At 53.2% G+C, this 26736-nt stretch overlaps 1 protein-coding gene across 1 annotated transcript in view; it reads left to right on the forward strand.

The window, feature by feature from the left end:
- The first annotated feature begins 326 nt into the window (after positions 1-326).
- The window catches only part of SEMA7A (semaphorin 7A (JohnMiltonHagen blood group)), a 50640-nt gene continuing 24230 nt past the window's right edge, over positions 327-26736 (forward strand). The window contains exon 1 of the mRNA XM_075006562.1: positions 327-438. Within this exon, the coding sequence (XP_074862663.1) occupies positions 327-438 (112 nt within the window). The remainder of the gene's footprint in view (positions 439-26736) is intronic.

Raw genomic sequence — 26736 nt, forward strand, 5'->3', positions numbered from 1 at the left:
TCTCCTGGGCAAAGGTCCAAGCGCTCAGCTTGAAGTGACCTCTGCCTGTCTCCCCACCTGGCCGCTCCTATTCCAGGGCAGCTGATCTGGTAAATTTCCAAGTTTGGATGAGCCCTTTTCCACAGCTAGGGTGATTGTTTTCCCCACTCGGGAGAGGGAACAATTGGTACAGCAAGGATGCTGAGAGCTATTGAAACAGAGTAAGCCTTCATATGGAAAGGTATAGAGACTGCTTCCGATTGGCTAGCGTAGGACACACCCCCTTGCCATATTTAACTGCTATGCTCTCGTCTTTCCCAAGTGTGCTGCAGAGCCTCGGTGGGGAAATGGGTCTGAATTCACACACTGCTTATCTGATGGCCCTATGGACCAGCCAGCTGCTTCTCTTGACGGCCGGACACTCGAGGTTGAACCCTAGAATTATTGCAGCTCTCAAAGGTAAGTCCCAAACAGCATTTGCTTGCCAAATCCTTGTGCTGCCTCCTAGCAACTTTCCAATGTACGGTGTGTGCAACTGACAAGAGGCTTACCAAGAATAGCCCCATTGGTGGAACAGTCTATATCGTCTCTCTGGATCGAGTCACTTTGGCAGGCTGAGTCTTGCTTCGTTTTTGCCTCTTCCATAATGCTGTCGTACATGGAAGAGATACTAACCTGCCACTTTCTGATGTGTTTATAAAATCTTTCTCCCCCTTGGTCTTTAATTTATACAGAATATCTTTCTTTTTCTTGTTGAGATTTTTACCTTAAAAGAAAACCAGCCCCTTGCCAAATTGCACAAATATAATTAACATTGCTGCTGTGCCCAGTTCCTGGAGAGAGACTGTAACAGACGCTCTCCCTGGCATGACACATGTACTGAGAGGCTGAAATCTCAAACGCTTCTCTTGTAAAAGTGTTCTCGTTCTGTTCATTACAGCTACTTAACTTGCTGTCTCTGCTAATTAGGCTGGCTGCTAAACTTTTAGTCCTGCATTCTCCTTGAGCTGATATTGAGAAGCAGGATGAGAAAAATATCCTGAGTACAAAGAGTATGTGTTACAGATGAGGAAGTGTACAGCGTAACCCATGTAAAGTGGGGTCAGAGGATGTCAGTCCATCGCGTCACACAAACAAACCCCCTGCAGCAACAAAAAAATCAAGTAGTCCCGCAGCACCTTAAAGACCAATAATTTTATTTATTAGGTAATTATTTATTAGCTTTCTTGAGGAAGATGTGCTTCTTCAGATCGTGGAGTAAAGCTTAGACTTCAGGGTATATATATGTGGGGGGAGGAACTTGGATTAAACAAAGGAGGGGGTGATATTTTAGTGGTTAGAGCACTGGCCTTGTAAAACCAGGGTTGTGAGTTCAATCCCTGCGGGGGCCTTTCAAAGGTCTGGGGTGTCTCTTGGAGATGGGGACAGGTCTTGCTTTGAGTGCAGGGGACTGGACTCAATGACCTCTCACGGTCCCTTCCAGCTCTGTGCGATGTACGTATATCTCCATCTTTCCAAGTCACCTGACATTAACGGGGCCTGTGGAAGAAGGAAGTGGAGTGGGATGGGGGCTGTTCCTGCAGATCCCAAAGGTGGGGACATGCCGCTCATTGTGCACAAAATAACTGAGAGCTCTGTTCAGTCCCAGGTTAAGCGCGTTAAGCTTGCCGATCAGTTCCGCTTTAGATGTCTCTGTATGTAATCTCGTGGTAAAATCCTTTTGTAACAGAGTGGCCCCTTTGAGGTCCATGACTGTATGTCCCGGGAGGTTAAAATGTCCCCCTACAGGTTTATGTGTAGTCCAGTTCCTGATGTCTGATATGTGTCCAGTCATCCTTTGGTGCAGAGACTGGCGCGGCAGAGAGGCACTGCTGGCACATGATGGCGTATACCTCAGTAGGGGACGTGCAGGTGTCTGAGCCCCTGATGGTGTGGCTGACGCAGTTAGGTCCAGCGATTGTCTCTTGTGTACGTATGTGGACAAAGCTGGCCACAGGCTTTGTTGCAGGGACTGGTTCCTGGGTTAGCGGAACCCACGTAAAGTGTAGAACAGAACAGTGTTTGCTGATGTCTCTTCCCTGACACTCTCCAGCTGCCTGACTAATGCCACAGACAAAGGCATTAACAGAAAGCACTGCAGTGTCCCTGATTCATAGGCTCTTTCATGCCATTTGCCTGAATGGAGCAGACAGCTGTGCTGAAAATTGCCTGTCAGGATGTGTCATGAGCAGCTTCTCTGTGTACTATCTTGTATCCCCTTCCTTGAGTGCATGTTTGCCTCACTGACCCTCTCTTATTAAGCACCCTCTGGGATTAATGTGGCTCAGGAGCAGCTGTTCAGTGCATGGGGTGAAGTGGGGGAGTTATTTAAGCCTCTGAAAGACATTCACAGCACGGATAAAGGTGGTCCGGGGGAAAGGCGCCGCTATTACCATCTCTTTGTGTCCGGCAAACAATGCAGAAAAATGGTAGCAGGAGGAGGCAGGATCCTGGGCAGGGACGGTTTTGAGGTTGCGAGCTTTGGAAGGGAGGGTGAATAATTTCCATGGAACCCTTTGTTAGGAAAAAGAACCTGAAGTCACCAGCTCTTGGCTAAACGGGAAGGGTAAACTGCCCCTGTTCAAAGCAGCATGGCGTATTGAAAAGAGCAGCAGTCCGAAGCAAGCTGGTTTCTATGGCACCTGTTTCTCTTTGGCTACGTGGCCGCCCTCCACCCCCCGCTGCTGTCACGCTGCTTTTTGGAGCCTTCCTCATGTGCATATGCCCTAAGCTGGGCTCCCTGGCATGCTGCAGAGGAAGATGCTGCTGCTACATTCACTGATTCCTGAGACTGGCTAGTTTTAGGGCTTTTCCTTAAAGCTTTTGCTCCTGCAGGCCCCTGGCTAACCGAGGACCTCAGCTTTTGTTTCAACTTCTGAGCATTTCTGGTCGTGGAAAAACTCCTCCGAATATGGCCTAAGACCTGGAGGCTCAGACCCAGAAGGCAGAGGAAACATTTCCTATTGTTTTAGATCTCAGGGTTTTTATGCTCGTCTCATGATTTCTCAGGGACCTGACTCCTGGTGGTATTAGGGTGGAGGGGAGGAAATAGGGACTCAATATTCAGACCTGAGCTGCTGCTCTTGTTGGGAATCTTTGGGCTAATGAAGCCTGGTCGGAGAAAAGAAACTTGCGTTGAACTGTAATCGAAGCTTTATTTTACCATCCTGGCTGCTGTAGCTGCCCACTGGCTCACCCTCCTCCCCCCCGCAGAATGACAACCCCATTTCGGGGTGGACACGAGCCCCTTCCTCCCCAAAGGTGGCTTTGTCATTCCAAACGGGGCTTGATTTTGGAGGTAGGAAAAAAAAAAAGCTTGTTTTGATCCGCTAGTGCAAAAACTGGAGGGACATGAAAATGCCTGCAATGGAGCAGCCAGAATAACAGTGCAAAATCTGGCTGCAAATTTCTCACCCATTTTGGCACAATCCTTTTGCTGTAGTGCAGGGGTTCCCAAACTTTTTGGCATCACGCCTCCCCTTTTGATTTGTTGAGAAACCCTCAAGCCCCCCCGCCTCTTCTTTACCAACATCCAACCCCCTTTGAACAAAAAATTCAATTCATAACTTAAAATAAACACAAAAGCTTGATGTAAAAATGTTATTTAAAATTAAAAATACGCACAAAGAGTTTTTCTTGGCCGTTTGTGGGTGCCTGGTGCAGCCCCGGCTGGCCACATGCCTGAGCCCCGTGCCGGCCGCCAGAGCTGCCTGCACCAGCCACCCGTCCGCCTCAGACCTGCACTGCCAGAGCTGCCCACTCAAGCCCTGCACTGCTGGGGGCCACCACCTGCCCACCCTCCAGCCACGGGCCAGATGCCCGAGCCGCCTGCCCAAGCCCCACGCTGCCAGGCCAGCCACCTGCCTACCAGCCTGAGCCGCCCGAGCCCCACGTTGCTGGGGCCAGCTGCCCACCCGCCAGCCCAAGCCACCTGAGCCCTGTGATGCTGGGGCCAGCTGCCCAAGCCCCGTGAGTCCTGCAAGCCGACAGGCTGCCTGAGCCCCACAAGCTGCCCACCCGAGTCTCTCCACTCCCACAAAGCCAGGTACCACCAGCCCCCTACACTTATTCCATCCCCACCCCCCTTACCTCAGCCAGGCACTCCCAGCCTCCCATCTAACCCCATCCTCCTCCTCTGTACAGCATGCACAGAAATGATTTAGAAACAACACACATACCCTGTCTGGAAGATGGCAACGCAGCATGACTTTATTTCTTAGCATTCAGAATAAAATGAGAGAACCCAAAATCAGAGAGAGTGAAAAAAGGCTGCACCCAAGGGCGGAGCAGCACAGTTCAGCCCACCTTAAAACGGCCCTTTCCAGTACAGATTCTGATTATGTAATTTGAGACAAAGGCCCTTAGCCTGCAAGAATGGCACCGCAGGCTCTCCCCCGCCACTCTTAAAGCAATAGCCCGCAATTTCAACACAGCCCTCTGCACATCATAGTTTCAGGGTATGAGCTTCTCGCCAGCTGAGGTGAGGAAGCAATTTCTTCTTCCTTGTGATACTATTACCCAACAAAGCATGTTGTAAAGAGAGATGGGAAGTATATCATTGAAAGTGGATGGGTATCTCTTTATATAGCATCAAAGCCGTCTAGCTGGCTTGCCTGTCTCTAAATGCAGATTTTAGCCATCACATCTGAAGCCATCCGTGTCTGTCTGAAAACATGAGCATTTTGGGACCCCGCTGGGGGCTTCCTCCTTTTCTGTTAACAGTCTTGGGGAAGAGGTCGGGAGGAATCCAGAGCTTGATCCAAATATCAACGCTTTGACTTTTTTCTCATTGCACCTTCTTCCAAAGCATCCAGCTTTAGACGCTGTCAGTGCAGAAGCGAAGCCCCGGGTGTTGCATGGGCTATTGTGGTGCAGCGCACGTCCTCTGGGGCAGGTGAAGGAAGTTGTGAAGTTCTGCATTGTCACAAAACAGTCTCCTGACCAGAGAGGCGGAGAACTCAGTCACTTCCCCCTTTGCCAGGGTAGAAGAAAGCACGCTTGGGCTGATGTGTTTTGTTCTCTTTCTTTGCCTGCACGGTTAGAGCCTGAAAGCTGCGCATAACTGACCAGACATGGGCATTTGGGGAAAGCAGTAGGTGTCCATTGCAGTATCTGTGCTGTGCCAGGACCTGCTTCTTTGGAGGTTACCATCTTGGTTCGCCCTTCCCTGACCGAAGGGAGCTGGATCAGCCAAAAGCTCCCCGTGCCAATCCTCCTGCCACCCCTCGGCACACAGGCCATGTGGAATAGTAACAGAGAGAGAGAGCTGTGCTAGTCTATTTACTGTCAATGCACAAAAGCAGTCCAGTAGCACTTTAAAGACTAACCAAATAATTTATTAGGAGGTGAGCTTTTGTGGGACAGACCCACTTTTTCAGCCCATAGCCAGACTGGAACAGACTCAATATTTAAGGCACAGAGAACCAGAAATAGTAATCAAGGTTGACAAATCAGAAATGTATTATCAGGGTGAGCAAATCAGAGAGCTGAGGGATGGGGGGTGGGTGGGGAGGAGTCAAGAATTAGATAAAACAAAGTATGCAAGAGAGCCCCTATATTGACCTAGAAAATTGCCATCCTGCCTCAAACCACATGTTAATGTGTCGAATTTGAATATAAAAGAGAGTTCAGCAGCCTCTCTTTCCAAACTGTTGTGAACATTCCTCGTCAGTAAGACGCAAACTTTCAGGTCATTAACAGAATGGCCCACTCCATTAAAGTGCTGGCTGACAGGTTTGTGAATCAGGAATGTTTTTAATGTCATTTTTATGCCCATTAATTGTTTGTTTAAGAGAGTCTGAAGTCCATCCGATATACAAAGCATCTGGGCGTTGTTGGCACATGATGGCATACATGATGTTAGTTGAGGAACATGAGAATGTGCCCATGATGCTGTGAGTAACCTGGTTAGGTCCAGTGATGGTAGGGTGTAAGGTGCGGTCAGTGCCGCTTCATCTGATTGTCTCCGCAGCCCTTGGGAGCCAGGGGTTTGTGGGTAACCTTTCCATTCCTACTGGGGCTGATTCAGGGAGACAGCGGAGGAGGAAGGATCAAAGCTGGGAAGTCAGATGATGTTTCCGCTGCTGAGAGCAGCTTTGGTTTCCCATGACTGTTTCTCCCCAGAGCACTGGGCACCTGGGGTGATATGAACCAGCTCTGATCTCAATGCATCAGCGTTTCCCATGGAAAGTACCTTTCTCTGTAAGGCTACATGGCGCTGTGCTTATCTGCTGTGAGGGTGACATTGGTGCAGATTTTTAAACCAAACAGATCGGGTGATTTTCTCCTCCTTGGCTTCTTCTGTTATGGGAATGGAAAGAAAAAAAAATAGGGTTGGGAAAAAGGAGGCAGAGTTCAGGCTGCTTTCCTCAGCAGAGTGTAAATTAGTGTCAGTTACAAAACAAATCTCATACATTCAACTAGTCCCAGCTCCTAGGCTGCCTCGCCCAAGGTCCCTCCTGTTAGTAGCTTGGCCTCTGTCACTGACCCCTGCTTGGTAGGAGGGTCTTGGCACTTCGTAGCACTGCAGGAGTTCATGAACTCACCAAAGCGGTGGAAAACTTTCCAACAGCACCCTAGAGATTTCACACCAAGCTCCGACTCCTGGTCCCTTGACCCCAGTATCCCACTACTCACACCAAAAGCTTCCAAGGAAAGTGCAAAGGGTACCACAGGAACCAATGAGCATAAGCTGCCTGCCTGGTATGGATCACCTTGATAGGTCCTGGATAGGGAATAACTGTAGCCCTGAAACTTAATACCCTTCCAAATTTCAGAGGGGTAGCTGAGTTAGTCAGCGTGTTCAAAAACAACAAGAAGTCCTGTGGCACCTTATGGACTTACAGATATTTTGGGGCATCAGCTTTCATGGGCAAAGACCCGCTTCGTCAAGCCCACGAAAGCTGATGCCCCAAAATATGTGTTAGTCAAAAAGGTGCTAAAGGACTTCTTGTTGTTCCTTCCAAAATTCTTGCTGTTAATTATAACGGCGCTGGGTGTTTTTGATACCCATACAGCCCACCTGTCCATTTTGGAATGTTAACTCAGTGACACCCTGCAGCAGTGAGTTTCATAATCTGTGCACAATGGATGATGATCCTCAGCTGTCATCCAACACTCCTCATTTGTAGAACTCCAAGCACTTGACGGAGGATGCCAGTGCGATTATCCCCATAAAGTATTTCCTTATCCTAAGGATGTGAGAACAGGAAGTCAGAAGAGTTTGCTAGCTCATCTAACGATACTTTAATTTTGATGATACACTCATGGCTTATGTTTCAGCTAATACTACATCTAGCAGTATTCACACCATGACTTGGCACGGGCGGGGAATGGAGGAATGTAACTAAATGAGCAGTGACTACCCACACCTCAGACAGGCGGGTGAGTCAGCAGTGGAGCAATCTGGATGAAAAACTGAATGCCTCGGAGTCAGAATTGCCTTTCCCAGCCCCAGCCCGAATGAGGGGACGGAACCCACCAGGCTGTCTGCTCCAGATCCCAAGGGTGGTTAGGTGCCTATAACGCCTGAAATAACCCGGAGCAGGTCTGCATGAGACCTGAAATTACATCCTAGATAGGCAGCTCCAGCTATGAAAATTGCGTGGCTGGAATCAGGGCATCCAAGATCGCTTTATCAGGCCGTCCCCAAAGAGGGAGGTTGATGGGAAAAACTCTCCTGTCGACCTTCCTTTCTCCTCACGAGAATGAGGAGTACCAGGGTCGACTGCCGAGCCCTGATGGTTTGATTTTAGCATGTCCCTGACCAGGTCAATCTCCCAGTAAGTATATAGACATACCCTTGTTGCTGCCGTGACAAGGAGCCAGGGAAGTACCTATCATGGCATGCAGGAAGCCCATACAGAGTGAGTGCTAATCAAGTGGAAGGTCCCTCGCCACCATGAAGTACGAACTTCTCCAAACTGTTCCTCATCACTGACAGGTGTTGTTTGGAGAACTGAACATCTCTTCCCCTAACAGAGCGTCTTTCTCATGCTAAAATTCACCTTGACTTCTTTCCTTGTAAAGTTCAAGGGTGGAAAGTCCTGGCGGGGGACAAAGGGCTCTCTCTGTCCTCACAGCAGGTGCACAGGATCTCGGGTCCTTGCAGGCCCAGGTCACCAAGAGGGACAGCAGGTGGTGGAGGGCCAAGTCCAGAATGTGGACCCCATCCCACGAGGGGCTGGGACTGAGACTCAGGAGCTCACCTGATCTGGGCGCAGCTGGCTGGCAAAGTCCTTCAGATCCTAAAGACCAGGGTGGCGGGAGAGCCTGCCCCTTGGGAATGAAAGTCTCCATGTTCCATTGCTGGTCCTTGGTGTCCTTCAGGAAAGAGGGGCTGAGCTCTGAAAATATAAGCAAGCCACCTTAGTGTAATTCTTCCTGCAGCCTGTATCCTGGACAGTCAGTCTTGTCCAAGGCTCTCCAAATACTTGATAGGCTTTTAACTGTGCTCAGTTAAATGGGGAAACTGAGGCACGGGGCGGCGCTGGGACTTGCCCAAGATCGTGCTGTGAATCAGCATCTGAGCTGGTATTTGACCCAAGGGAAGCCTTCTGTGGCCACTGCTGGCCACATGCAGCAGCTAGGGACAGGCACTGTGAAGCAGCCTGCCTAGTCTGGGGTTAAGCTGTTTAAAGCTCACTTGCTCTCCGGTTGCGGAGCCAGATTCCACCCGGCCTGCTGTACAAAGTGTTTGAAAACACGTGCGCCGAGAGGGCTCAAGGCTTAACTTGCCACCACTGGCTCTTGGGCCGACACTAGAATTCCAGCTGGGGCGATCACGTGATCCCCAATACCATGCCGCACCCAGCCCATGCATCGTCTTGACAGGGCCCTGGGGATGGAGGTGCAAATAACAGCCAGCGTTCCCCAGAAGCTGAGCGCTTGGCTGGCCGCCCAGGAGGGATTCAAATGCCACCCAGCTGATCGGCAGAGGCGCTCGCAGTACATACCGTCGGCAGCGTGTTACTGTCGGTGGTGCACATAACAAAATGTGTTCTGCGTCTCGATGGGACGGATTAGCGGGAACCCGGCACGTCACTCCTGTCTCCCAGCCCTCTCGCTCCAGGAAAGAGGCAGTGACAGCGAGTGTGCCAGTCGCGTCCCCTCTGCCGTTTGTTCCCTGTGGAAGCAAGAGCCAAGCGGGGCTCCTCTGGCGGCATTGTCCGATCTGCCCACCTGCACATCGCCGGTAGAACGCCGCATGCCTTGAATCCCCCCGACCTCTGCGGTGTCTGCCTTGCGTGTTGAGCTTGTAACCCAGTGTCCCAGTTACCAAGTCTCCTGACCATGGGGGAGCCACCACCCTAGAGCAGCTGGTCTCATGTGTCCACTCCCCTTTCCAGGAACACATCAGCACCACCCTCTCTCTGCCTCAGGCTGACTGGGAGAGACGAACAGCCAGAGCCCGGTGGGTACATGCCCCTACAGCTCGAAAGTTCTGTGTTCCTGCCTGAAAACCGAGGAATGAAATCTGTGACCGCAGCCTCCCTGCTTGTGTTTCCTTCTAATCAATAACAGAGCTTTTCGCAGAGGGCATCGGCATCACCAGCCCCATGGCACACATAGAATCCTAGGGCTGGAAGGGACCTCAGGAGGTCATCTGGTCCAGCCCCCTGCTTCAAGCAGGATCAACCCCGACTAAGTCATCCCAGCCAGGACCTTGTCAAGCTGGGACTTAAAAACCTCTGGGGTGGAGATTCCACCACCTCTCTAGGCAACACATTCCAGTGCTTCACCACCCTCCTGGTGATGTAGTTTTCCCTAATATGCAACCTACTCCTCTCCTTCTGCAACTTCAGACCATTGCTCCTTGTTCTGCCATCCCTCGCCACTGAGAACAGCCTCTCTCCACCCTCTTTAGAGCTCCCCTTCAGGCAGTTGAAGGCTGCTATTAAATCACCCCTCAGTCTTCTCTTCTGTAAACTAACCAAGCCCAAATCGCTCAGCCTCTCCTCATAGGTCTTGTGCTCCAGCCCCTTAATCATTTCCGTTGCTCTCTGCTGAACCCGCTCCAGCAAGTCCACATCCTCTTTATACTGGGGGGCCCAAAACTGGACACACTATTCCAGATGTGGCCTCACCAGTGCTGAATAGAAGGGGAACAACCACTTCTCTAGATCTGCTCGAAATGCTCCTCCTAATGCACCCCTGTGTGCCGTTGGCCTTCTTGGCTACAAGGGGACACTGTTTATTCACATCCAGCCTTTCATCCACCATAACCCCTAGGTCCCTTTCCACCGTACTGCTGGAAGCTGAGGCGCAGAGTGCTGTTGCAACTTGCCCAAGGTCGCCAGCAGGATAATGGTTTAGAAAGTGGTGCCAGGAGTCCTAGCTTAGTGCTGTCCCCATCAGGCCATGCTGCCTTTTGGTCGCCTGCCCCCTCTGTCTTCCAGCTGGGTGCTCTGCACAAGCTGTCGGGTGCTCACTGCCAGCTGTCCCTTGCAGACACAGAGGACTTATTGTGCTCATGCCTTGTGAATCAGTCCCTTTGCAATGTGCCTGGCAGGCCATCTTCTGCCCCATCCCTCGGGCTGAACTTTGGCTTCCCTGCCTGCACAGTGGAGAAGTTCAAAAATCTGTGATCCAGGATGAGAATAAGTCTCCCCAGCACAAACTCTGCACAGTTCTTTAGTACCAGGCATTTTACTGAGGGGTGGAGCGTGACCTGCAAAGAGGTCCTGCCTGGCCTGCATAGGTACAATTCCCCTCCCCGCCTCCTTTTTGGAGGAGTAGGGATTGGTGGGTAGATCAGTCCTTAAGGCGCTGCATGCTAATGAGAAGCCCTGCCCCACTTTCACCTCCCTTGTGCCTGGCTCACCGACTAGACCAACCATTTCCTCAGTCTCTGTCTTGGGCGTGCGCTGGCTGCTGCCCTCCACCCCAGAAGTGGCTGCATTTCAGGGTGGTTACGTATGCAGGCCGGCTTGACAAAGGATTCTCAGACGGAGCTCCCAAACGCCCCTTTCAGCCCGAGTCCGTGAGGTGCTTTAGGGTGAAAAGTGCTGTGTAAACCCTAGCATCATAGACTGGCAGGGCTGGGAGAGGTCCCCGGGTGCAGTCCCTTGCACTGAGGCAAGGCCACGTAACCCTAAACCAGCGCTGGCCAGGCAGGAGTCCACCCTGTTCTTTAAAACCTCCGGGGACAGGAATTCCACAGACTGCCTTGGCAGCCTGGTCCAGAGCTTAGCCCCCGGAGAGTTAGGTTAGCTATTAGGAAAAGCTTTCTATCTACCTGGCTGTCCCACTCCTGACCTATGAACAGAGAGAAGGTCACTCATTGTTCCTTGTCCTATCTTTGGCGAGCAATCAATCACAGTTTTCTTTATAACCACCCTGGCATATCTGAGCGGTCAGCAGCTCACCCTTCAGTCTCATTTCCCAAGACGCATGAAGGTCAGTTTTTCCAACTTTCCCTCTCAGGTCAGAGCTTCTAACCCTTTGCTGCTTACTGTTGCTGTTGGCTGGACTGTATCTAGCATGCTCACATCTTCCTGCCTGGATTCCAGCGACTGATTGCCCTGGCTAGGTCATTGATGCCAGCCCTGTGTTAAAAGACTGAAGGAAGGGCTTGGTTGGATTCCCCCTGTCCCCTCTGGGGTACCCCCTTCTCTGGGCATTGCTGAGCAGCACTGCTAAAGAGGGTTCCTCCCTAGGGCTCAGAGACATGTAGCCCCAGCACACCCTCCTGGGACATTTCTGAGACACGAGGGCCCTGTCTACACTTTGGAAGAACTTCAAATGGGCCGTGCTAATGGCCAAATCGAAGAGTACTAATGAGGCGCTGAAATGAATATTCAGTGCCTGCACTTGGAAAGTGGCACGGTTCGCTCACCTGTGACTCATCTATATGGGGGTCCTTTTCGAAAGGACTCTGCCAACATCGCAACCCCTTATTCCTATCAGCCGAACCCTACTTCTTCATTGCTGGAAAGCGTTTTGAGACTGTCTCCTGGCTGTCTGCCAGGAGCATCGGGGCTGGACGGATAAGCTGGGAACTTCAGCATTCCAACCTTATTGACATCAGCGGATAGGAATTAGGGGATTTTGATGTTGGCAGGGTCCTTTCGAAAAGGGCCTCTGTGTAGGTGAGCTGTGGGCGAGCAAAATATTCATTTCAGTGCCTCATTAGTATTCTTCCATTTGGCTATTCGCTGGGCCATTTTGAAGTTTTTCCTAAGTGTAGACATAGCCTACGAGAGCCCCCACTTTCAACATCGGCAGCACATCACTGCGTTAGGTACTGCTCGCCCACATGGCAGGAGTTTCCACAGACTCTCTTGGGCAATGGAGCAACCCTGCAACACCATCTGGTCTGACTCTCTCCCCGCTCTCACTCCTCTCCTGGGAGGCTGGGAGGCCAGGGGCTGAAGCAGAGCTTTTAAAGACCACACACAGCAGCTTGCAGAGATAACTGTTCCTACTGTCATTCACCAGCTCCTGCTATATTTAGACTTCCAAGCAAGGGAGATAAACACAAGTTCCACAGCTCTCATTTCCAGGCAGGGCTTCTTAAGGAGCAGGCCTACACTATACAATATTTCCCACAGGTCTCCCATCCAAGCACCAACCTAGCCCCACCCTCTGTAGCTTCAAAGAGCAGGTGGGTGCAGGGTAGTAGCAGCAGCTGTGGAGTCCTGCAGGTGTAACCCCCAGAATGCCTCTGGCCCTGTCTAGACTCTGTCATGGTCAGGAACGTGCAGCTCTCAGGGAGGAAATGGAGGAGAAAACCATGCCCAGCAGCAGAGATGTGTTCATTGCGTTTGGAGCTTTGCTGTTCCATATCCCCCACATGCTTTGCTACAGCCAAGTATGATCTGGTGCTCCGAGCAGGTACTTGGGATCTAGGCCGGCTGGGGTCTGTTCTCAGTTCTGCCACTGAATCACAGATGGATCTTGGACAAGTTGCCTTCACCGCTCCGTGCCTCAGTTTCCCCATCTGGGAACGAAGAGTTAAGAACATAAGAACGGCCACACTAAGTCAGACCATAGATCCATCCAGCCCAGTGTCCTGTCTTCCGACAGTGGCCAGTGCCGGGTGCCCGAAGGGAATGAACAGAACAAGGAATCATCAAGTGATCCACTCCCTGTCGCCCATTTCCAGCATCTTGCAAGCAGAGGCTAGGGACACCGTCCATGCCCATCCTGGCACATAGCCATTGATGGAACTATCCCCCATGAATTTATCTACTTCTTCATTGCTGGAAGGTGCTTTGAGATTGTCTCCTGGCTGTCCTCTGTGAGCATTTAGGCTGGACTGACAAGCTGGGAACTTCAGCATTCCAACCCCATTGACATTTTCGGGTGGGTTATGTCTCTCCACTCCTGTGCAATCCCTAACCTTTAATATACTGCAATTAAATTAGACATAAGAAGAGTAGAGAGGTGCTAATGGGAGGTAGGATTGACCAGTGGTTAGAGCACTTGACTGCGCTGAATGCTGTGTTCTGTCACAGCCATCCGGTGTGACCTTCAGCAGGTCACTTAGCCGCTCCGTGACTCGGTTTCCCCATTTGCACAGTGCGGCTAATAGCCCTGTCTGGCCTCCCGGGATGTTTGTGACAATAAAACCATCAAAAATCAGGAAGCAGTCAGGTAACTGTGGCAGACAGGTGGACGTCGAGAGCGAAAGCAACGAGGAACTGATATTCCCGTATGAGGTAGCTGGAGAGGGAAACCCCCACACCCCCCCAGCGGACAAGCTCGTGGCGTCCCAGGACTTCACCCCCTGACTTCATGCTTCTGGATAAGAATCCCAGGGGAAAGTACTGTCCTGGGGCTGTGACGGATGGCAGGCAACTCTGAAAGCTCACCTGGAGTTGGGGAAGTCCTTAAACTTAAAACCCCCGAGAAATTGTTTCAAAAACAAAAATAATTTTTAAAAAATCCCAAGAAAATGAGGCAGATCGTACCTGGGCAGGGATCTGGGAACCGTGAGGGAGTCCACAGCAGCTGTGGAAGGAGTTCTGGAAAGTTTCCCAAGAGGAAGGGGTGCATCTGTTGATGGTTAGTCACTCGGATTTCCGTTTTAGGGGAACTTAGGCAGACAGTGGCTGCACCTCGTCACCAGGCCCCACCCCAGCAGCTGCATTTCCTTATTTAGGTTTTCTGCCCTTGCGGATGTCTAAAACGGGCTTTTACTTAGAAGTTTCCTCTGAAAGTTCAAGGGCCGGGTCAGCAGATGACTGTGCTGGCAAAGAACGGAGATCAGATTTGCTGGCCTCCCCTGCCCAGACCCCAGCTGTTTGCCTACTTCCAGCTGATCTGGGTTGAGTTCAGATCCCTCTCTGCATCTCCTCCCTGTTTATATATCAGCAGTTGTTGTATTCAAATGCTGACTCTAAGCACAGGATGCAGGATGTACCTGGTACCTTCAGCCTCTTTCCCAGTGCAGGGGCTTAGCCGTGTGTGGCAGGGATATAAAAGCCTCTGACGCAGCTCTATCTTGTGTTAGAGTAGCTCTGTTTGCATGGATTCATCAGCTGGCTAGATCTGATCGCAGGTGCATCCGGCCCAGCTTGTCCTGAGAGCCTCCAGTTTACCCTGAAGTGCTTTCTTCCTTCCCACCTGTCTCCTTTGCTGAGAGCAGGAAAAACTAAAGCCAGCAGCTACAGGATGCCATAAACGTGCTTGGGAGTGAGCAGAGCAGAAAGGCATTGAGGTTCAGGATCTAAACCCCCATGGTCGGATTTAATGACCCACGCAGTGAACCCACCGAATGACAGGAGGTGGGTCACACCATGGTAGGGCTCCGTGCCCTGCAGTGAGGTTCCCTCTCCCTGCCTCTGGCAGCTGCTATCTAGATGGAAGCTAAAGATCCCGGTGCCTTTTTGATAAGACCCAGGGCTGTGTGACTGAAACCAGCATCCCAGGCCAGTTCTCCTCTTCCATGACACTGACTCGCTAACATCCCGGGCCGTACGTGAATCCTGCTCTCCAGGCTCCGATCTCGACGGGGGGCTTTGGGAGCGGGTGGGCTAAAAACATGAACTAATTAAAAGCAAACAGCGTGTGCATAGCCTGACTGTTGAAGGGACCTCACTTGTGCATCCCCCACCCCGGTTTGCTCAGCAGCTTTGCAAATCAGGCCAGTAAAGGCTGATCCCTTTCCAGTCCCCTCGCTGCACCCTGCGGGAGTCACTGGGCGTCCCATGAGCACGGGAGAGGTTACCAGGAGTATCAGTGCTCATGCTTCTAGGCTGATTTCCCAGGTGGAGTCAGGAAACCATGGTATGGCATCATTACGGGGCTGGGTCACTGTCACACCCCCTGTAATATCCAGTGTTAGCCCTTACGCCAGGGAGTACCAGCGTACAGGGCCCATTAGCTTGTCCTGGAGAGACGTTTTCTGCGTTCTTGTATCTGGCTGAATTCAGAGCCTAATTCTCTCCAGTCAGAACAGTTCCAGAGGGCTTGTTGCAAAAACCCCAGGGAAACTTTTTTTGGTCATCATTGGGTGAATTTGGCACCAGCCACAGAGACAGTCTGATCTCAGTGCAGGTCTGGGGGAACCCCAGCACGCTCACTGCCTGCTGGCAGGTCTCTGACGGTGGCCATTGTCCCCAGCCTGCCTGGGCCCATTGCTTGGGAGCAACTCATCCGCCCGATTACCTTGGAGTAGAGGACTTGAGGGTTCCCCAGATCCGGTGTTCCCTGTGAGCTGAGCAGTTGGGCGGCCACTCAGGAGAGATTCAGCGGCCACCCAGCTGCTTTGCAAAGTGCCCAGCACCACTCACCGTAGACATCATTGATTTCTATTGGTGGTGCAAGTCCATCCATCCATCGGTCCATCCAACTAAATTTATTCGGCCCATGGATGGAAAAAATTAGAGGACGCACCACCCAACTCCATTCCCCTTGTGGTGAGCTTCAAAATGCTTGGTTTTAATATAGCATTGGAATAAGCCGGATTTCCAACTACTGAAATTGTCCCCAGCATGGGATTGCCTCTCTGCTCAGCTCTATAGCTACACAGGAGGGATAGGAGCTTTGCCATGGCTGATCAGACTGAAGGTCCACCTAGCCGATTTCAGGGGATGGTTTATCTAACCCCACTAGGGAGGATTTTGCCGCAACCTCCCAGCCCAAGGCAGTCTGTGCTGAGCAGTATCCTTGCAAAAGCCGATCTCCCTTTATACGACTGCTTAGGGGGGTGGAACAGCCTCTGACTGGGACTTTTCAGCTTGGAGAAGAGACAGCTAAGGGGCCATGGCACGACAGGGTGGATCTCTTGATGGGTGTTCATTCTTTCTGATGCACTTGCCATTGGCCACAGTCAGAAGACACTGGGCAACCAGCGCTTTGGCCAGTGTGGACTTTCTTAGGTTCTCCTGGTGTGTTGAACTCCAAGTGGTTTCCCTTTTCCCCTCCGTGTTGCTGGGCCTTGTCCAGCTCCGGGCCTCCCTCATGTGCGGGGGCAACCAAAGTGCAGCCCACAAAGCGAGGTCTGTTGTCTGGCTGTGCAGCCTGGTAAATGCAGGGCTACGTGAGTCAGAGTTTAGCTGACGGGGAGCAGCATGTGCAAGGAACCCACCCGCCTCCAGGGCTAGGCTGGGGGACTATCTGGCCAGAAAGATAGAGGACAGTTGCAGAAAGCCAGGAGTTATTTCACTGTAAGACAACCCCACCCCCAAATGCAATTATTTGACTGTCTGCTTCTCCCTACGCCGCCTCTTTGTCTGAGATACTAAGCTTTAGAGGGCAGGTGCCGTGTCTCCTTCGAGGGCCCTGATCCTGCAATCGGATCCACAGGCTCATCTGTGCAGAACATGCTGATTTCAGTGAGGTTTCCCTCGTTGCCAGGCTAAAGGCCCGTGACTGTGCACCTCGGGGCGCTACTGAATAATGGTTGTCGGGATTTTTGCAGGGATTGCATGGACATATCAGAAAGCAGCTGTTTTTCCTCTTTGGCTGAGCTCCTTCCGTCTCTCCCGTGGATTTCTTGGCCGTCGGTCTCTCTGCCCAGCACACGCTGTGTCTTGCAGTGATACCAGTTTATCGTTCAGTGGAGAACACAACCATGAAAAGACCCAGCCCGGCCCTGAGCTGGAGTAAAGACAAACAATGCAAGGCAAAGAGCTCCTGATAAGCAGTGGCCTCCAACTGCCAGCCTCCTCCAGGGTGGCTGGGGAGACTACAATCTCTCCCTGGTAGGTGTGAAGTGAATGCAAACAAACCCGGTAGTTCAGCCTCCAGGGCTCCTCTGCACAGGGTGTTGAGAACCCTACTTCCTTTGCAGCCTGGGCAGAGATGCTGCGGTGTGAACAGAGGGAGAGCTGGCTCCCTTTAGGGAAAGGCAGCCCATCGAGCAGACAGCGCGCTGGGGTGTGGTAGAACAGCCCTTGATTCCTCGGCTACCCCATCGGTAAAACGGGGATAACTGTGATGTCCTGTAGTGGCGACCTAGAGGATGGTGCTACTCAGAGGCCTCCTCCTGGTTTAGGTTCCCTCTGCAACGTATCCCGGGCCACTCAAAGGAACAGAGAACCAAGAACTCTGCAAATTCCCCTCAGCTCCAACCCATTCACCACACTTGATCCCAAGGCTGACTCCTCCACCCCAGGGCAAATCTATGATGGTCACTGTGCCTGTCTCCCTGCCCTCGCTTGGCTGTGTAGCTGTGCAGCACTCCAGGGTGAAGGGTTGTTGGCCTCCTCACCAGGTATACGGATGCACCTGTGTATGACAGGTCACCTCCGTCCAGCCCACTGAGGGTTTGGCTCAAGAGGAACCTATGCTGTGGAGTATCCATCACTGGAGATATTTATAAGAGCAGGTTAGACAGACACCTACCTAGATGGTCTAGCTGGTGCTTGGTCCTGCTGTGTGGGCAGGGGGCTGGACTTGATGACCTTGTAAGGTCCCTCCCAGTTCTTGTGGCCTCTGACTCTGTCCTCTCGAACAGCACCGAAGGGCCCTGTGGCACCTTATAGACTAACAGAAAAGTTTTGAGCATGAGCTTTCGTGAGCCCAGACTCACTTCATCAGATGTGCGTTTATTCTTTTACATAAAGAATAATTCTTCTACGCACACAAATCAGGCACCAGAAATGGCAATGTACAAAAACCCATAGGAGAGCACTTCAGTCTCCCATGCCACACAGTAGCAGACTTAAAAGTAGCTATCTTACAGCAAAGAAATTTCAGGACCAGACTCCAAAGAGAAATTTCTGAGCTACAATTCACCTGCAAATTCGACGCCCTCAGCTCAGGCTTAAACAAAGACTGCGAATGGCTGGCTAAATACAAAAGCAGCTTCCCCTCGCTTGGTGTTCACACCTCCAGATGAACTGCTGATAGTAAGCCTCACCCTTGCTGACTGAGCTAATCTTGTTATCCCCAGCGTTGCTCTGGCTTATTTATACCTGGCCCTGCAGATTTCCAAGACCAGCATCTGATGAAGTGAGTCTGTGCTCACGAAAGCTCATGCTCAGAACTCTTCTGTTAGTCTGTAAGGTGCCACAGGACCCTTCGTTGCTGTTACAGATCCAGACTAACACGGCTACCCCTCCGATACTTGTCCTCTGGAAGGAGCTGGGGCAGAACTGCAGAGGAGAACCTAGAGGAAGATGGGTCCCAGAGGCCTCCCACAGAGAAGTGGTGGGACCACGAGACACCGGCAAGCTTTGGGCATTTTCTGAAGCGAAGAAGCCAGGGACCACACAAACCAGTTTACTCAGCCCGGCCCGGCTGCTCAGTCATGAGAGTGTAGTCTGATGAGCGTCTAACCAAGGGCCACGGCTGGAGTGGGGAAGGCACCTATCAGACTAGCAGAGACCCCACTGGAGGGGTTCACCTTCTTCTGCAGTGTGGACCCCAGGTCCCTGGCAGCTTTAAACTAGTCCCTGTGGTGGTGTCTGTGCAGCTTGAAGATGGAGTTGAGGACTTCAGTGGGGTCTGGGTCTGTTGCCAGAGGGGTAGGCGGTTCTGTGGGCTGTGAGGTACAGGAACTCCACTGGGTGATCATGGTGGCACTCGAGCCCAGGGGGGAGCATAACATGAACCCTTCCCTCTGCCCTGGGCTAGAAGGACATGGGTGAGGCGCCCGGCATGCTGGGAGGCCCTGCACACACGGGTCCGGCCCTGCAGGGTGGGCCGTGGTGGCTTCAAACCATCCTGCCCCCTTGGGCTGCTGGGCTGTTGGGAGGGGCCCTGTTGTGGTCCACACAGCTCAGGGGAAAGGCCTCAGTTACAGCAGCTCATCCCCAGCTGCCCCTGGGCGGCAATACCAGCCTGCCCCTCCCATTCTCCCCCCCCCGGGGCCTTGTGAGAGTCTGTGTCTGTGCTGGGAGAATTACCCTTGCACACACACCCCCTCGGATCTGGGCCTGGCTGGGAAGGGGCAAATCCACCCTGCTGTCCCCGGGCCTGCTCCGCAGAAAGGCCAAGCTCACGCTGTGGGGTTACTCTGGTGTATCCATAGGGTGGACACAGGAGCAGACCTAGGTCCAGGGGTGCAGAGAGCCAAGGGCCCCCCCTGGCAGGTGACTGAGTGAGCTGCTTTGAGCAGGCAGCCACGTCTGCGCCGTCCATGGGACAGCCTCCGTCTCCCAGGAAACTGCCAGGACCCATGACCGAGCACCTGAATGCATCGCGTTTCTCCCTCCTCTCCTCCTCTTTGCTTGCTGCCTCCTCTCCCCCAGCTCAGGGGGCCCGACACCCCGATGATGACAGCATCAACACCTCCCTGGGCAGACTGTCCACGGCGTAACACGAGCAGAACACGGCCTTGTGGCAGAGGTAATACCCGGCTGTCGCAGTACACCGACTGAGGCGCGCACTGGGGAGGAAGGGTGGATCAGTGGTTAGTGCAACATCCTTGCTGTTTGACCCTGGGCCCATCCTTGAGTCGCTCTGCCTCAGTTTCCCATTGGTGCACTGCCTGTGTTGTGAAATACTTTGATCTGCGGCCAGAGACGTGCCATAAATAGAGCTTTTTTAGAGCTCTTTTAACGTTCAGAGGGCGGTGTGTTTGATGCAGGCATGAGAAGGGATTCCCCTCCCGAGAGCTCTGACCCCAAGGAAGCCCCTCTCCTCTCCCCTCCCGTGAAGGGGTTTCTAGGAGGTGGATGGTTTTTCCTGTCATGAAATGAGAAGGACTGAAATAGAGGTCGGGGTAACCCCTGCAAACCAGCACATCGGAGCAATAATAAGACCTTCCCGCCAAGGCACTTAAAGCACTTATGGATTAAGCACTTACGGATTTATAGGTGCGCACCACTACTAAAGCCTTTGCAGTTAGAAGCATTGAAGTTCTATGTACATGCGTCACTTCACCCTCCTGAAACCCAGGAGCCACTTGCCCTCTTGTACACGCCCTGCCGTACAGAGGCGAGGAGGGATTTCCCGAACTGCCGGTGAGCCAGCAGCCGAACTTGGCTAATCTGAAGCCTACGCTCATGCGACCAGCAGACCTAATCCACTGGACCCCACTGGCTTTGGAACCTGCGCCGGTTAGTCCTGGGGGAAGCTGAAGGGAAGTCAGGAATAAAATCTCCCTTTCCCCATCAGTGTTCCCTCCACTCTTCTCCTTCCATGTGTAGATTTTTTCCAGCCGTGTGCAGAATAATTTCTTGTCCACCAAGGTATGTGCAAATGTGCACCACCAGGAGAAATGCAAACCCTCGCCGGGGGCACTCTGCTAATCAGCTGGGCGCCATTGGACTCTCTCCTGAGTGCCCACACAACCGCACAGCTTCCAGAGAGCACTGCTCCCCACCCCTAGCCTTGTACACTTGGGCAGGTGCCGTATGGCAGCATGGGGCAAGAGGAACGTGGGGGAGATCCTTGGAAGGACCAGGTTTTGGTCAGTGTTGGAGCAAACCACCAGCTTGGGTGGACCTGGTCTAGTTAAGGCCAAACCTACATTCCAGATGTTGCTGTGGGTGGAAGGAGCAGACCAAGGCAGCTTCCCACTGAGCTAGGGCCGTTTTTTACCAGGTGACCAGTCATTTCCTCTCTCTCCCATAAGTAGAAGACCGAGCCTGTGCTCATTCCTCTCGAGCTGGGTGAGAGGACAGCTGGCTGAGCCTGAAGGTCAGCTGTGGGGCCCTTCGACTTTGCTTAATAACACGGGTAGTCCTAGGCTGACGGGAGCCTGTCCTTGGTTCTCTCGCTGTGCAGCTGGCCATGTTGGTAAGTCCCCTTAGCAGCTGGGAGAAGCAGCATTTGCTTTTCGGATGGGTCACTCCTTGTTAGTGACCGCTGGAGGCACTTCCCTACCACAGCAACTTCTTTTGTCCTAGTCTGACTCTCCATTACCCCAGCCGGATGGCCCTGTGGGAGTCACATTGTTACTCCCTATCTGCGCCCTGTTCTTGGGTCGTGCTCAGGTCATGTGACTCACCAGCAATAGAGTAGGTTTGTTTTTCCCAACAGAGCACAAAGCTATTTGCTCATAGCCCTTCCGCATACCACCTCTGGCCAGCCTCTGAAAGGACAATGGGTCCATTGAGACTCCTGCTGGCAGGGACAGATGCTCAGAGCAAGTTGATAGGAATTTGGAAGGTCGGTGAGATGCCTCCTTCATTGTGCCAGTCTCTTTTGAAGGGTCTTCTTCCAGGATCCCTCCTGGAAATGAGATCAAGGCTGCATATGGGGTGAAGCCTCTATCGGGGCATGGCTTGGGGGTGGAGGGGGGGCGCTTTCATAATCAAAGACCAACCTAGCACCTTTCACCCACAAGGCTCTTTGAAGACCTCATGTGTGGGTGGCAATTTGCCTCGCTCTGAAATGCAGCCACCTCTGGGGATGGATTGTGGGAGCTGTGCCACGCCGGTGAATTCGTACAGCTCCAGTTAAAACGAAATCCCCAGTCACCAGGATTTCAGAGTGGCCTCCCCTTTGTGCCCCAAAGTTCCGAGAGATCTTGAAATGACCTCAGGGGGCAAGCCTGAGGCTTTAAATCTAGTCTGTGTTAGGTATCAGTACGGCGGCAGCTGATCTCCTCAGTCCTTAATGTAGCTATCCTCACAGTACCCCCTGAGAGGCTGGGCAGAACTATTAGCCCCATTGTGCAGAAAGGGAAACTGAGGCACACAGCAAATAAAGCTCAAATCCTCAGGTGTGTGGAGGCTCTGAAGCTGCACTGGAATCAATGCCCAAGGCCACACAGTAACGTTCCCTCTGTGTGTGGAATAAATTTTATTTGCACCGAGGCATGTGCAGATGGGCACCACCCATAAAAACACAACACCTAATAGCTAGAAAAACAACTGTTGCTCTGGCTCCAGCAAAACTGAGGGCTCTCGATTGCTGTCACTCAGAGGGAATCATGTCATGAGCTTCTGCGTAGTTTGGGGCTGAGCACATCTCTGGAGCCTGGCTGAGCTCAACTTACTCCAAGCTCCCAAAACACCCGCGCTGCAAAAAACCCAACCAAAGTCAGCAGGGAGCACGTTATCTCCTTAGGTCAGCAGCTGAGTGTAGGCTGAAGATGAATGTTGCATAAGAGGGAGAAGGTCACTGGCCCCCCACGTGAGAGCTAGCAGCATGCTAGTAAGATTACAGGGATCCTCTTTTTTTATCCAGGCACATAGGCTAGGTCTTCCCTGCAAAAAAAGGGACAAGGGTTTTACAGTTGGATTATGAGGAGGACAACAAATGACCATCACCAGGGCATTTAGCGGACACTTTTCAAACAGCTGGAGGACATTGATTTGCTGACGACGTCGCCCTCCTTTCACACAGACATGAAAACCCGGAAGAAAAAGTTGCAACACTGGACAAAACTGCTTCAGTAACTGGATGAGCATTAGCAAGGGAAAGACCAAGACAATGAGGATCAACCAGTCCAACAACAACAGCATCACACTCGGAGGGGATCACCTGGAAGATGTGGAGCAGTTCACGTACTCAGGCTGTATTATAGACAGAGACGGAGGAACAGACAAGGATAGCAGTGCCAGATGAGGGAAAGCAACGGGTGCTTTCAAGGCTCTTTGTCCCATGTGGAGATCACAGGTAATATCTGCGAAGACGAAACTGCGGATCTGCAACACAAAAGTGAAGAGTGCGCTCTTGTATGGATGCAAGACCTGGTGTACTAAAAAGTCTTCAAGTCACAAGCTACACACATTCATAAACAGAAGCCTGAGGTACGTCCTTTGCACAAAATGGCAAGACTCGGTCACAAATGAGGAGCTTTGGAACAGAGCAGGACAACAACCTCTTGATGTTCAAATCAAGAGAAGGAAGTGGGGATGGCTAGGCCACACTCTCAGAAAACCATCCTCCAGCAGAGTCCGTCAAGCTCCCACATGGAACCTTCAAGGAAAACGCAAAAAGAGGAAGACCTTGGACAACATGGAGAGGATCTACTGAGACTGAAGGACAACAAATGGGGCACTCCTGGAGCCAGCTAGAAGTTTTGTCCTGGGACAGAGTGAAGTGGAGGAGACTTGTAGGTGACCTCTGCTCCACCTGGATCTTCAGTCTCAGTAGATCCTCTCCACGTTGTCTGAGGTCTTCCTCTTTTTGTGTTTTCCTTGCGGGTTCCATGTGGGAGCTTGATGGACTGTGCTGGATGATGGTTTTCTGAGAGCGTGGCCCAGCCATCCCCACTTTCTTCTCTTGATTTGAACGTCAAGATGTTCTTGTCCTGCTCTGGGTTTAAGTCAAGGGTTTAAGTCAAGTAAGTCAAAGTACCCAGAGGTAAAACCCTAGTGGAGCCAAGACATATGTTGTTATTACCTGATTATAGCCCGTTGAGGTCGCTCTAAGGGGCACCACACTTCAAGAAATTCCCAGACGCGTATTTGCCCAGCACTAGCCGGGAGTCAGGCCTCTTGGGTTCGAATCCTAACTCTGTCACTGGGTGAGTGTGGGAAGCCCACCTCCCTGTGTGTCAGTGTAAAGTGAGGAGGATGCTTTGTTGCTGGACAGCTCAGCAGGAGTGTGGGCCAAACATTTGAACCTGCCTCAGCTGCTGGAGCTGCAAGAATCCTCAAGCGAAGGAAAGACTCGGCTGTTCTCCTGCCGCAAGCCCCCGACGAGACAGAGGTCAGGCAAGGAGCATTGTGGGATTGTGGAGGGCCGAAGCCATGGCTGGGTCACATCAGCAAGCAGGCAGCCTTTGCAAGAGCCTTGTGTGCAGCGAGGCGGCCCCGGGTGTGTGCGCAGCAGCCGAGTTGTGCACAAACTGCCTGGCAGTGATTGCCGGGGGCAGAAACGCAGCTGCCAAGCGCCGTGCTCGAGGCCGGCAGGCCGGTTCTGCTGGCTGGGCGGGAGCACTGAACCACTCCGGTGAAGATGCTGCGTGAGGGGGCTGGGCAGGTATGTGGATCCCTGCGCCCCACCCCTGCTCGGCGTACCTGCTCGCTATCCGCTCCATGGCCCCGCCCCCCTTGGCCTCTCCCCTTGCTGCTCCCCACCCCCTCACCCCCACTCCCACACATGTGGCAGACACAGGCCAAGCAGGGGTTGGGTATCAGGGCAGAGCAGCACCAGGGCCTTGGTGTGGGAGGAAAGAGGCTGGATGGGGCCTTGGAGCAGAGCCAGGGATGGGACCGTGGTCCGGGCACCGGGACTCACCAGAGATACATTAACTGTAGGAGGGTGCTGCTGGGCCGTTCTGTGGGGACTCACATCGCCGGGGGTGAAGGGGCTCGAGCGGGCAGTGACGTCGGAGCCTTGGCTGGCACTGGCTTGGTAACATCAGGTGCCCCCTCTGCTTGATTCCCGAATGTCCTTAACCAGGCCCTGCTGGGGAGGGAGCTCATAGGACCGAGTCCCAGCTGGGCACGGCTGTGCAGGGAACTGCTGCCTGCTCAGAGGAGGCACAGAGAAGACCCAGCGGCTGCCGTACCGATCAAGGTGCTCTCCATTCTGCTGAGAGCGGCAGCTGTGCCAGGCCAGAGGTGCGTGCTGGTGATTGATTTCCTGGCTTGGTGGCCTTTTCCTCTTGGCTCTGGCAACATGCAGCTCTCCCCTCCTCCACCCCCTCTCCCGTCTCACAGTGGCGAACACCAGGGCTCTTATCGGCAGGAAAGCACAGCGGAGGCTGGGCTTGGGCTAGCGTCCCCAGGCCTGCTGGTGCCCAGCTGACGTGGGAAATGCTGGCAGAGAAGACAGCCCCCTGGCACACCTCCTGCAGGGTCTGCAGACCCTCTGGTGAGCAATGGAGAGGGAGGCCCACGTGTACAGGAGAGCAGCGAGATGTCCGAGGTACAGGACGGTCGATGCAGTGAGTTTCCTGAATAGTTTGCACGTGGTAATTTCAGGGTCCCCGGCTCTGGAGAGAGATACGGCCCCTGCCCCCGGTGTAGGAAAACACTCACGTCGGCTGTTCGCAGCACGGCACTGCTGCGAGGAAGCTCACAGCGGAAGGGAGCAGCCGTTGTGCAATAGAGGAAGGAGAAGAGCTGAGAGCAGAGAGATCTCTTCCCCTGTGGCAGGAGAGGGAAACAGGCCGGCCCAGGGAGGCTCTGGTCTGTAGCAACCTGCCGCAACTCAGGGGCACAAGTGGTGTGGTCCTTGTTAACCCTTATGTGCCGATGGGGAGTACCGCTTCTGCTGGCAGCCGGGGGCTTTACGTTCGCCGTTTAGCCCCTCGCCAGGGAAGCCGGCAGTTAGCGATCTGAGCCGGCGTGCAGCGGCCTGGGTCTGGTGGAGGGATCTGACTAGCGTGACAGGATCGGGCCTGGCCCTGGCCCTGGCCCTGGCCCTGGCCCTGGCCCTGGCCCTGGGGAGCGGAAGAAGCCCAGGGCTCCCTTTCGACCCGCCACGGCTGCGGTATCGTAGTGCCTGGCCCGGCGGGACTCCGGAGCAGAACCTAACGAATCCCAGAGCGGGCGATCGTCACACGTCAGCTTGGCAACGAGGATTCCCCAGCCCGTAACAACGCTGCGTTACTGCAGCCTCCGCCCCAGTTGCACTTACGATGCTCGGCGCTGTGGTGCGTCAGCGGAGAATAAATAGCCGTCGTCCCCGCCGCTGGGACTAGGCAGGAAAAGTTCACTGTGCTTTGTAAACACCATTCTCCAGAGCACCGCCGCTCCCCTGCAGAGGTTTGTTATCCCCATTGTACAGAAGGGGAAACTGAGGCCTGGGGCTCAGCAGGGGCTAATCTCAGGTCCCGGAACAACAGTGTGCATTGCAGAGGTGACGCTGGCTGCAGGAGGAAAGGGGCCCTGCATCACCGACTGACCCAGCCCACCTTGCCTCTGACCGCGGGGGGGGCAGTTGTTTCCCTGGGAGCAGAGTGTGCTGCTGAGCCAAGAACCAGCTCCAGCCTGGGGGAGGGCGGATGGGGAGGCGGTGAACCTGCAGCTCTGGAAGAGAGATTAAAGGCTGGGTGTCTGCCTGTGGCGCACGTTCAGCCCCCAGCTCCTTGTCGCTTGCGTGTCCCTGCTCCCAGGGGAGGGCCAGGTAAACAACTGTACTGAGTCTCACCAGCCTGGGAACTGGGTCACCCTGCTTTGCAGCGAGCGCGGCTCAGGCAGCTGGAGCAGAGAGGGGACTCTCCCCGCGGTGAGTCAGTGGTAGGAATAGCCTGGGGCCTGGCAGTCGGTGTGAGGGCACAGCCACGCAGGGAGGGGGGCAGAGGTAGCAGTTAGCGGTGCCAGGGCAGAAAGTGATCACTCAGCTGCTTTGGAGTCGGTGACAAACGAACCTGACCCTTATTCTTCAACTGTTTGCCACCCCTCCCTGCCATCAGGCCCTTGCAAGCCTCCCAGGCCTGTCTCTTGCTCATTAGCCTTGCTTATGCCTGAGCCGGAA

This window comes from Carettochelys insculpta, chromosome 12 (assembly GCF_033958435.1).
Source record: "Carettochelys insculpta isolate YL-2023 chromosome 12, ASM3395843v1, whole genome shotgun sequence".
NCBI lineage: Eukaryota > Metazoa > Chordata > Testudines > Carettochelyidae > Carettochelys > Carettochelys insculpta.